Source organism: Epinephelus lanceolatus, chromosome 5 (assembly GCF_041903045.1).
Source record: "Epinephelus lanceolatus isolate andai-2023 chromosome 5, ASM4190304v1, whole genome shotgun sequence".
Classification (NCBI taxonomy): Eukaryota; Metazoa; Chordata; class Actinopteri; order Perciformes; family Serranidae; genus Epinephelus; species Epinephelus lanceolatus.
The window spans coordinates 19,088,418-19,100,669 of record NC_135738.1 but is presented as its reverse complement, the minus strand read 5'-3'; the positions used below and the strand labels follow the sequence as shown (position 1 = coordinate 19,100,669).

Genomic DNA, 12,252 nt, shown 5'->3' with positions numbered 1-12,252 from the left:
CCCGGACACCACCGCGTGCCTTTAAACTATAATGGCGATCGGCCGCGTATCATGCAGAAGTTAAAGGACAGTGTTTGACGCCGCAGGTCACTGCCCAAGCGTTGCATTTTGACGACTTTGGAGTGAGACCGGGTTGTACCAAAAGACCTTCTAAGGAGTTAGATATTCTGTTTTTCTGTTAAATACATTTTGTTTTATTGGTTTTAAGCCTGTCTTTTCTTAGCATAAATTTGCATTTGCAACATCACAGTTAGCTGTGAATGCACCATGCTAACCAAGCTAGCAGCTCATCCAAATATGGTCACTTCTGGCTTAAAAAAATCCAAGATGGCAACAGACAAGATGCCAAACTCGAGGCTTGGGTCATGTCACTGTGGCTATGTCCATTATTTTATATGGTCTATCATGGAAACAATAAGTATTTTACATTCCCTTTCTGGACATTTTCTGGAAATTCTGCGAACAGCCCGGTCTCACACCAAAGTCATTGAAATTTGGCGCTTGGGCAGTGGCTTGTGATGTCAGACACTGACAAAATAAGCCGTCCTTTAATGTCAGCATGGTACGCAGCTGGTTGCTGTCATAGTTTGACAGTGCTCGGTGGCATCAGAGGGAAACGCAGCAGGACAAGAACGAAAGTTAAGGTGGCGAAAGTCAGAGTAGGATGGTTGGAGGTCAGTTGTGGATTGGTCCGTACGTCTGACGTAATGCGTTTATTCTGAAAGAGACTGTAAACACTAAATTTCATTGGTTGATGTTCTGGGACACCGTATCAACTTCTGCCTGTTACGTGCATTGACTTCTTTCAAAATACACTTCCGTTTTCAGATGAAATTTAACATTAACATACGGTCTCTTTCAAAATAAATGCACTACATCGGTACAACACGGCAAATTGACGTTTTTTTCCTTCAACAACAAGCACACATGGTTGGGTTTGGGAAAAAAAGAACATGGTTTGGCTTTAGAATCTAAAGCGGCCTTCATATGATAAGAACAACGTGCTTCGCTCACCGCCAGGTGCAGCGCAGATGTCAGAGGTAAACTCGGTCAAAGTTCAAATAATTTCAACTCTGAGCGCAGCGCACGGGCGGAAAATCCGAGCGGTGCACGATGCCAAGGGTAGCGGTGCCGCTTTGTCAGGCATTGCCGCCCTCTCCAAAGACAAACAATGTGACAGCCAGCGCAAAGCGGTTTTACAGCTGATCATGTGTAGAGGCCTTTATGGGACATGAACACCACTCTCCCGGGTGAAAGTCAGTGTTTGTTGGACCCATATACCACCCCTCTCACCTGCCCCACTTGGCCTTTTGTCGCCTTAATTTTCATCCTTGTCCCCCCGCATTTCCCCCTGACGCTGCCAGGTGCTGTTAAACTATAATGGCAACCTGCTGTGTATTGTGCCGACGTTAAAGGATGCCATTTTTCATTGGTTTCTGACGCTGCAAGTCACTGCCAAAGCCCTGGATTCAGACAACTGCGGAGTGAGACTGTGCTAAACCAAATGTTGATATGTGATGAGGTTGGAGTGTGAATATGTTGCAGGTAAATTTGCACTATAAACCGAAGCAGCTAAATTCATCTATAATAAATTTTAGTGGCATGGCAAAATGCTGTCCTCAGTTAAAAATGACTATTGAAGAAGCTCACAAAAATAACCCTTACCTCCAAAAAAATAAAATAAAAAAATAATGAAAAAAGACAAAGGGGAGAGGGTCTCCGACTGTCTAGTTCCGCCCCTGTTAGTCATCACTTGTCCCAGGAAGTATTGTGTAACACAAAGATCCTCCACTTTCTTAAAAAAAGCTCCCGTTAACAAGTAATTAAAGACAAACTGTAGACTTCCTAAACAGATGCTACAACTGAGCCCCTCCGAATGAATCAGTCCCTCGCCTCCCTCCCTCCATCCCTCCTCCTCTTCCTCCTCCTCCTCCTCCTCTCCCTCCTCCCCTCCCTCCCAGTCGCTCCCCTCTGACTACACTGTACACACACTCTCTCCCCTACCTCACACACACGGACGCCTGGACGCTGCAGCGTTTTTAAGAGAGTGTTTCCATCCCTGGACAGGAGGGAGGAGGCAGGAGGAAGGAGATAATGTCCAAATCCTGACCGTATTAAAAAGAAAAGAAAAGAAAAGAAACACAAAGAAACAACACATCGGATGGATCGGCGGTGTGTTTGCGAGCGCTAAAACACGGTCAGAGTGTCATTGCAGACATGGGTCGCAGCGGTACGGCACCTTTCGCTCAGCTCCTTGGGGAGTGTTTTCACTGTCAGTCCTTCAGCGCTGGAAATGGCGTTGTGATGCTGAGCATGGAAGACGCAGCGGAGGCGGATGCCAGGGAATAAAGAAATATATGATCACCTGTGCTTTTCTTTGGGTTGGATTTTTAGTAGCGGTGGACAGTACCATGGTGAATTACCAGAAATACATTACTGTTATGCAGCTGGCTCTGGGGGTGACCGCCTCCAACAAAGAACATTGTCTTCCACCCAGGAAGCGTATGTGGTGAGTATGAATCTTGGTGCGGATGATGATGATGATAATGATGATGATGATGATGCAGGTTGGGAGAGGAGGAAAAAAAAGGGGGGGCTGCGATGAGCTCCAAAGCTGTCGCCTCCCACATCTCGTCAAGCGATGAGCGGGTCATGGAGCCACGGTGAGCCCGCTCACTCTCCAAAATGACATAATATTCCCTTCAGCCACTGCAGCCAGTCTGCACCATGTTGCAAGCATCACAAACATACTGTGGTCGATACACAGTATAGGTACGGCAACTACTCCGCATGCTGGGAGTTTGCGTGCGTGCGTGCCTGCCTTGCGTGCGTGCGTGCGCGCGTGTGACACCCAGTCCAGTGGCTGTAGCTTTGTGTCCTTCCTCTCCATCAGTTTGTAAAGTTGAATGCGTAGGGATGATGTCATAGCCTCATCACTGTTTCTTTGCCTCCAACTTCATGTGCTTTAATGTACTGTACGGCCTCCACTGCACTGCTGCTGTCACTGGAGATGTCATCATCAAGCTAACCATGTGGTAAACCATCACCCCGTCCTCCTCAAACCTCCTCCTCACTGCTGCTGTGTTGTAACTAATGAATAAAATGTAAAGCATGAAATCCTCTCCTGTTTTTATTTCCTGTGCTGCAGCCAGGCCTCCATGTCTATTAAACATTTTCCACCCATACTCTCAGCATGTGTGTTTGTGTGTTGTCTAGCCACCTCTCCAGTGTCCTCATTACTCTGTGTGCCTGTACGCTACAGTATATTGCAGTGACCACCTCTCATTGTCTCTCCTCCTGCAGCCTTGGTTCATTTGTTTACTTTAAAGACAGTCCTCCTTTCATTCCTTTTCCTCTCTGTAAGCAGATTGCTGCCAAGGCTGCAACGTGTGTGACATAGTATCCCTAATTACAGCCGGATTACCATCGTGTTTGAATGCAAAGACGGTTAATTAGGAGTCAATAGGCTCAATGGCACTCTGATAGCAAGTGTCTCACACAAACTCAAAATGTATCACGCGGCATGGATCATTCAACCACACAATGCAGTTAAACTGGCGTGGCTCCAGTGTGTGAGGAGCTTAACTATTATCATCACCTCTGTAAAGCCAACCTGAACCATTTCCTGCTATCTCTGTGTGTGTGAGGCGAGGATAAAACACTGAGGCTGAAAATCTCTGAGCATCATATTGTTGTGAGGAAGAATAACATGCTCAAAGAAGACTCACACTCACACAGTTACAATCTGATTTTACATCATGCAGTCTGACAAGTTTATTATGCAAAAAGCATGCATGTGTTTACAGTTTGTTAGTGGTGGAATAAGATGTTTTATCTTAATTCGAACATGCACAAAAACATGACCACCATCTGTTTTATTTAACTCAAAGAGGAGCAAAGTCCTGCTGTAACCTCATCCAGGGTCAGATGCTTATCACATGCAGCTTTTTTATCACTTAGTCTCTTTGGCTGATCATATTCCTTAGTCATTCTCTTATTAGCCTAATTGCCCCCCAAGGAGAAGATGAGGGGTTTCACAGAGACAGAGGACTTCATTCATGTGTCTTCTGTTATTGCCGTCTTGATACTTACATCTCTATGTTCACGTAGTTTTTGTAGGGAGCTCTTCCCGTCTCATCTACAGCAGTGCACTGATACAAAAGGCTAACCTAGTTATGTAACTCTTAGAACAAGCTCTGACCTTGTTACATTGAATATTTTTTTTTACAGCTAGAGTGAAAAGCAGCAGTCCCAGCTTTTTGTGAGATGGAGTGAAAATGCTGAGCTCTTCATGCGCCTCCAGTAACCCGATAGGGACACTGATTCATAATTGGCATTTTTGCTTGTAAACTTTTTATCATGTGTCATTTAAAGTGTTTCAGTACAACCAACCGCTTTCTACCTCTCCAGCAGGTGTTGTTTTCCATGATTCCCATACTGTAATTTTACCACTTGAATTTGTGTTTCTCATATTCATCACACTGAATATCATGTCTGCGAGTCAAAGTATCATTATGAGACAATGCATAAGATAAGATAAACTTGTCTGACAAAAGCAACCACCTTTGACAAGGCTTGAACTTCACACAAACAACACACATTTAAAACACATTTAAAGACGTGTAGTAGTTGACAAGAACAGTGTTAACAGCTCAGGGTACAGTGCTTATTTTAATGTGTTCAGGGTGATGATGCTGTGCAGACTTTTCAAACCAATCTGTGTTTAATGGTTATTACCACTTAACTGTAATTGATCTCTGAAAGAAAAGCAGACCTTTTTAACTGTCTGTGGCAAATTTTTAAGGGTCTGCTAATTAGTATTTGTGCTAATTCACTAATTCTGTAATATCATACAGAAACGATTATTGTAATGATTTGCAGAATGTTTAGCTGCAATGTCAAAATCATTTAAGCTATTTGAAAATTGTCGACGGTAAAGTATACAGTACATTATTTGTAGTTAAGAAGATAAAACTGACAAAAAACTTAGACTGCAAAAATAATGGTCGTAGCTACCATGACGTCACTCATTGACCACACTTTGGCCATCGCCATCTTGGTTTTTGGAGCCATAAGTGACTATATTTGGGAAAGAGGGTGTAGCTGTGGAGGAGGGAGGAGAGGATCTGATTGAGAAGCTTTCGGCAGACAGCCTGTCACTCAAAGCAGCCCGCCCTTAATTATGCATAAATTGAAGCCTTAGTAACATTTAAATTAGTGAGCTACATAAAAATGTTGAAATTAGCTATGGAGACCAATGCCATTTTTGTACCAGGCTGTAGACATGTTTATTTGTGCTGTAAAGCCCCTGTCTACAAGGATTGACTTGCTTACAGACTTGCTTACAAGTGGCCGTTCAAAGAACTGCAGTTTTTGGCACTTCTGTGTTGGCTTCATTTTTCAGCCCTGGAGGTTAGCGCTTGGCAAAACCAGTGGTATGGTCCTTTTAGTCTTGCATAACCAGACTGATGTTGCACTATGCCAGCGCTGGAGAAAGATCTGGCTGAACCTATCATAATTGAGTACTAAGGGAAAAACGCTCTGGGTCGTTTGTGTTTCTTTAAACCAGTCAAAATCATTTTAGGTAGCGCTAAGACTAAGGTGCCACGACAGTGCTCCTGCAAATCGTAACACACAGAAATGGGAAGCCAATGGCAGGATTATACGAACAGTCTACATCCTGTGAGCAAGACTACGGTCCTTTAAACTTATTATTTCCCTTCTATAAATGTTAGTAGAACAGTAAAAGCCCCTAATAATATGAAAGAATAAGAACCAATATTAAAACGTGACATAAAGGCTTGTTGGCTACAATGAGACACCAACAGCTGCAGTTAGTTTTACATCCTATTAACCTGATATTACCAACATGGTGATACCTAAAAATACATAAATACAGTATGTGGGATTAATATTCTGAAAATTTAGAGTAAAAATAATAGTTGTATTTTTAATTGTAACTGTTAAAGCATTAGTGGTAGTGCTGTTAAACTGCCTTCCTTATGGCTCAAGCTGCCATACACCATTTACAGAATGTGTGTAAATTCAAGTCACAGTTATTTTCCACCCCCCCCCCCATCCTTCTCCACACTAAATAATACACGACAATTTGACAAAACACACAAGAAGTGTGTTTTGTCACCTAATGAATGTGATGTAATACAATACTAGGTAGTGTACAGTATCCTCATTTTTGAGATTTCTGTTTGTACAGAAACCTTGTAAAACATGCAGTGTCTGTTCAGCTGAATGAAATGCAGCATCACGACATTTTCAACTGAATAATTTAATTTTATACCTAATATTTGAGAGTTTCAGGTGAAGTGCAGCAGAAGGTTTTGACACCTCATGAATCATAAGCACTCAGTGAATCCTGCATTGTATTTTTTCAGAGCCACTTGAAAGCACACATCAAGTCAGCCGTGGGGCCTGAAGAAAATGTTGCAATTATACATTTCTGCAAATCATGAATACATTACATTTGCACGTTTCATATGTATCATAACAGCATTTCTTAAGTGGTGTCATACATGAGCAGACTTTGTCATCAGGAGATGGAGGGGATGGTGGATGGCGTGTATTTAGACGAGACACCTGCCAAGCAGACCACTGTATACCACTGTTTGAGACCAATTTAGTGAATCATTTGCTGTGTTTGCAGTGTTTTTGTTAGCCATCAAATGTGGGGGTTTTGTAACAATCCATCGCTGCATTTCCTGCCGGGAAAGTGCCATGAAAAGCAATTGTTTTAATTGAGGAATCGCTGAGTTTCCTGCTGGGATTATGCTGTGAAAAATTATTATTTGGACACAATTATGCCCCCAAAACCAATTATTTTAAGCCAAAACATGATCTTTTCCAAACCATGAGCATGTGGGTTTTGTGCCTAAATTTAACCACACATTAACCACAGTGTTACCTAAAGTTTTAACGTATCCATCACCTAATAACGTACAAGTGTGTTCTTTGGTTTGCAGAAACATACAATGGCAACATTTTTTCCTGGCGACTGGGTTGCTCAAGACATGAAGCATAAAAAAAAGACGTTTCTAATAATAAATGCATGGTGTACCTGAGAGCTTCAGCTTGTATACTGTAGTTCTTCATATTTTAGTTGTAATTCACATTCTTACATAACACCTGGCTTTGCTATGAGAACAAATGTCCCTCGTCTTCTCTCTGCCAGGATTCTGGAGAAAGACACTCTATCGGTTTAACCTTTTTCCACAAATGATATTGATAACTTGATTAAAGTGACCTTTTAGATCAATTTTGCTCTTTACTCACTAACACTGTTTGTCCATACTCAGAAATGTAAAAAGATACTCACACCTGGGGCTGAAGCTGTTATTTGAAAATGAATCTATCTATTCTTATCAACTTGAAATGGCAAATATTTACTGGTTAAAGCTTCTAAAATTAGAGCTTTCATCTTTTATAATGTAAACTGTGTTAAATTTGAAGAAATCTTATTGGGCTCTGGTAACTTGTGATCATCATTTATCATTATTTTTTTACATTCTAGAATAAACAAATAATTTAATTACAAAAAAGATAGAAGCTAAAGATATAGATAGATATTACTACCCTGTATGTATTTGCAAGTGGATCATATTCCCGTCATTCACAGATACATTGAGCACACAGACAGGATGTGACATCACCGACAGACAGACAGATTTAAACAGAGGAAAACGGTTCATTGCATTTTAATTTAAGTGACTGTTTTTTAAGGTTGCTCTTTACATAATTGCAGCATTAACTCTGTCCCATTTCTGGTCAAACGGTCAGAGCTACTTCCTGTTCTGCTGATCTCACAGCGTGTGGCGGTGAGATTACACACCGCTCTGCCTGAACACTTACACCATCCACCGTGCAGAGACAGTGTGTGCCATGTGCATCGCATCCTCCCAAAATTAGAGGAGGCGCAGCTCCGCTTGCCTTTGATAAAGACTGAATAGCAGCGGCATCTCTCTAAATTAGGATTAGTCTTTGCAAACAGATGTTCCTCTTGCCTGCAGTCTTAAAAACCCATTCCCCTCTGTACACAGCCAAAGATTAGCATTAACCTGGCTTAATGAACTTTACACTCTGTTGCAAGCCTGCAGGGATATTACAACAAGTCCATTGTGTTTATGTAATGTTTCGTCTTATTTTTAACCTGCACCTTTTCTCCAAAAAGGAAAACAAAAGCAGACAGATACTGTGGTTACAGCACAGGGATAACTCATTCAGGGCTAATGTTAAATTAGATTGTGTTTCTTTTACAGTGTATGTGTGTGTCTTTATGTGTTTTATTGTGTCTGTGTGTGTGTACCAGACACTGGTGAGGATTGCTCTCCTTGTTAAGTGTTATATTAGCAGTGGGTAGGATGGGAGGAATGGAGCGTAACATTGCCTATTGACTTGCTGATTAAGCAGTGGCCGTTATTGCTTGAACTAATCGTACCTGATGGCTCCTCCAGGCAGACAGGGAGCAGAAGGACGGCATAAAGTCCTGCAACTGATTAATGTGTGTGTGTGTCCCTCGTCCTTTCTTTGTAATAGCATCAGGCATCTGCTTGACCTTACCTTATCTTTGAACTACATTATCACCCTCTGTAGTGGACGGTGCGGGTCATCGGGGGTCCTGGCATTGATCTCATTTCATTTGCTTTTGAAGTGGATTTTTCTTTGTTTACAGAGACAGCAAGAAGTCCAAGACTCCAATACAGTCATCATATCAGGGTCAAGCAGACACTTATTGTGTTCGCACATCAAGCACCTGACCTGTTTGCTTAAACAAAACAGCGAGTAAAGGACACAGTAGATCTGGGGAATTAAGTGTCAACTTGCTTGGAATGAATAGCGTTAACATAAGCTGATTCAGAAAATGATCCGAAGTCGTCAAAATACAGCGGATGGGCGTTGACTTGCGGCATCAGAAACCAACAAAAAAAGGCGTCCTTTAACATTGCTGTTAAAGTTTAACGGCACCCAGGGGCATCAGGGGGAAACATGGCGGGACAGGGACGAAAGTTAAGGCGGTGAAAGTCCAACTGGTGCAGGCGGGAGGGGTGGTGGATGTGTCCAACAGACACCGACTTTCACCAGAGAGAGCAGTGTTCACGTCCTGTAAGATTATAAAGCCAAAGCCTGTTCTTTTTTCCTAAACCTAACCACATGTTTTTGTTGCCTAAACCCAACCATGTGTGTTTGTTGTTGAGGGAAAAAAAAGGCCTTTTGCGGTGTTGTACTGATGTAGTGCCTTTATTTTGAAAGAGACTGTATGTAAACGTTACATTTCCTGTGAAAACGGAAGTGTATTTTGAAAGAAGACAATGCATGTAACAGACAGAACCTGACACGGTGTCCCAGAACGTAACAACCAACACACCCAGGGTACTTTGCATGTCGTATGTGGACGTGGAAAGTCCATGACCAAATGCCAATATGTGACGAGGTCAGAGTGAGAATGTGTTACAAGTCCAAGTGAAGTAATGAGTCATTAGTGTTAAATCCAAGAGAAGTTGTGAGCTATTATGATTTTGTCAAGCCTAAAGTCATGAAATTAGTGACTCAAGTCAAAGTCATATTTCTTGAGTCCACACCTGTGATAAATATTACTATACATATAATAATAGTATTTTGCATTTTAGATTTTGTTGTTTGCTTTACGGTTGTCTTAAAGATCCAGTGTGTAGGATTTGGGGCATATATTGGTTGAAATGGAAGATAATATTCATGCATGAAAACAGCTTTACATCTGTCTGTTGAATAAATACTAGAAACAGGATACACAGTTAGTCTGGGCGTGTTCAAAAGTAACAAAGTCTGCTTACACATGATAACACACGATAACATGATATGTTGTTGGTATCATTCGTACATAAATCAAAGTTGAAAGTTTTACAGGGAGTGACTGCTGGGAATATGTCTTGCCCTGGAGCAGTGACAACTGCGATGACAAGACTCACAGAAGTCTGAAACCTGTCATCTTTACATTTTGGTCTTTGTACAAATTAAACAAGTTATAATGTGTGAATTAGTGAGCTGTAGAGGTGCTGGTAGGTGGATTTTGTTATCTTCGTTACCCACCTGCTTCCTCAGGTTTCCAGTCTTTGTCTTTGCTTCATATAAAGCTACTGCTATAGCTTCATATTTAATGTACAGAATGAAAGTGGTCATCTAAGCCTCGCCAAGAAATACAGATATTTACCAAAATGTCAACTGTCCCTTAAAAATTATGTCTTATTTTATTAAATTGTGTCATTAAAAGTTCCTCAATTTAGAAGGTAAACAGTCGACTTTCTTAAACTCTGGCAATATTTTGGGGGGGTCACATGCCAAATGGCATTCATCCATGTGTAGTTTAAAATATACCTTGAACCATGATAAAGTGAAAAGGAGATGTTAACATTCAGTCTCACAGTTTTATGTATTCTCTTAACCTCAAGAGAAACACATTATACCTGCATATTTGATAGAGAAGGAGAATTCATCACTAAAGCGATATGAAATCGTTCACTGCACATTATATCTGAGTCGGCACAGTTGCTGGCACTATGTTACATTCTGCCTTTGTGGCCTGAAGTGTTTTGGCTGAAATCCATTTCAGAATCAACATCCAAGAAATGAGCCTCCGAATGCGCAGGACTGCACTGGGGCCTGCGATACAGTCCATACAGCTTTTCTCATTAGTCATGTTTGCTGTATTGTTTATGAGAACAATCTGAGGTCGCTTGTAATCGACTGCACGTATTGCCAAATGCTTTTTACCTCGTATTTCCAGCCAGTAAGCACCTTACACCGCTTCAGGCAACTATTGACTTAATGCAGAGAGAAAGTGGAAGGTGATGTTCTCTTTCCTCCTATCTTTGTTCATTCCTTTCTTTCCTAATTTCCCCTTGCTGAGTCTCAAAACCTCGGGAGCTCCTCTGGGCCTGCTGCTGAGCACGCTAATGGATATCTACTGTCCCTGAGCCGCACTGTGTAGACAGGATTTTTCCTCATTGAATATTGTGTTAGATAAATCCTCATTAAGAGTGAATGTCCTTCATGACACTGAAAGGAAGGACTGAAGAGAAGGAGGCAGTACCAATTTAAGCTGCACTGTGCTGCATGAGCACGGCACACTCACAGGGAACAGATTGTTCTGTCCTAAATGAAGTATTTGCTCTAAGAAATCTCAGAAAGTAATGAAAAATGTTTGTCACAATCTCCTAAAGTCCAAGGTGTCATCTTTATAATGTTGGTTTTGTCTGACCAACAGTCCATAACCCAAAGATATTCCGTTTTCAGTGATATAAGATTCAGCAAAGCAGATCTTTTTCGAAGGAAATATTCTTTTGGCTTCCCAACCATAGACTGTAAAAATAATGCACATATAACTACAATCACCCACTGCTTTACCGACTATACTTCCGTTTTGAAGCCTCAAGTTCAGCATTTTGACAGTTACCGTCTTGGATTTTTGGAGCCAGAGGTGACCATATTTTAGTGCTAGAGCCGTGGAGGAGCGAGGAGAGGATCTAACTGAAAAGCTGAGGATACTTTCAGCAGACAGCCTGTCACTCAAGGCTCCCTGCTCTTAATTATGCTGAACTTTAAGCCTTAATAAAATGTAAGCAGGTGAGTTATATAACAATTCACCCCTGTAGAGTTGTCATTAATGTTGAAATTAGCTACAGAGAACAAACTGTTTTTGTACCAGGCTGTAAACATGTTTCTGCTGTAAAGATGGGCACTTTAACATGGGGGTCAATGACTTGCTTCTGGAGCCAGCCTCAAGTGGACATTCAAGGAACTGCAGTTTTTGGCATTTGGCTTCATTTTTCAGCCCTGGAGGTTGCCACTCGGTCCCAACACATCCGGGATGCTTTGTGTATAAGTGTCTCTGGAGCTTTGATGGTTTCAGAACCATATTTGACAGAGTTCCCCCACATTCAACACATTGTGCTTTTGTCTCAGCATCACTGCCTGTCATCATGAGTCCAGATTTTATGTTTTCAGGGTCATATTCCTCACCAAATGCTTTGGAGCGTTGTTTTTGGTGCAGGGTTGTCTCACACTTTTTAGTTTCAAAAACTGATCCATTTGGCATCACTGCGTCCGAGGCAACATTAGCTAGCTAACGTTGGCAAACACATGTGACGTAGTGATATTCAAATGTAACTGGTCTTTGAAATTATGACTTTAATTTCACAGTTTTTGTTCATGTGAAGTGTTGAGCACATTAAGACATAAAAAACAAGCTTTGTAAATTACAAACAA

At 41.5% G+C, this 12,252-nt stretch overlaps 1 protein-coding gene across 9 annotated transcripts in view; it reads left to right on the top strand.

The window, feature by feature from the left end:
* Nucleotides 1-2,219: 2,219 nt before the first annotated feature.
* tjp1b (tight junction protein 1b) overlaps nt 2,220-12,252 on the top strand; it is a 72,907-nt gene continuing 62,874 nt past the window's right edge. For 8 of the 9 annotated variants that reach the window (XM_078167819.1, XM_078167818.1, XM_078167817.1 and 5 more), the window contains exon 1: nt 2,220-2,509. In XM_078167819.1, coding sequence (XP_078023945.1) covers nt 2,358-2,509 — 152 coding nt within the window. In that variant the 5' untranslated portion in view covers nt 2,220-2,357. The remainder of the gene's footprint in view (nt 2,510-12,252) is intronic. The other variant, XM_033635851.2, reaches the window with a different exon arrangement.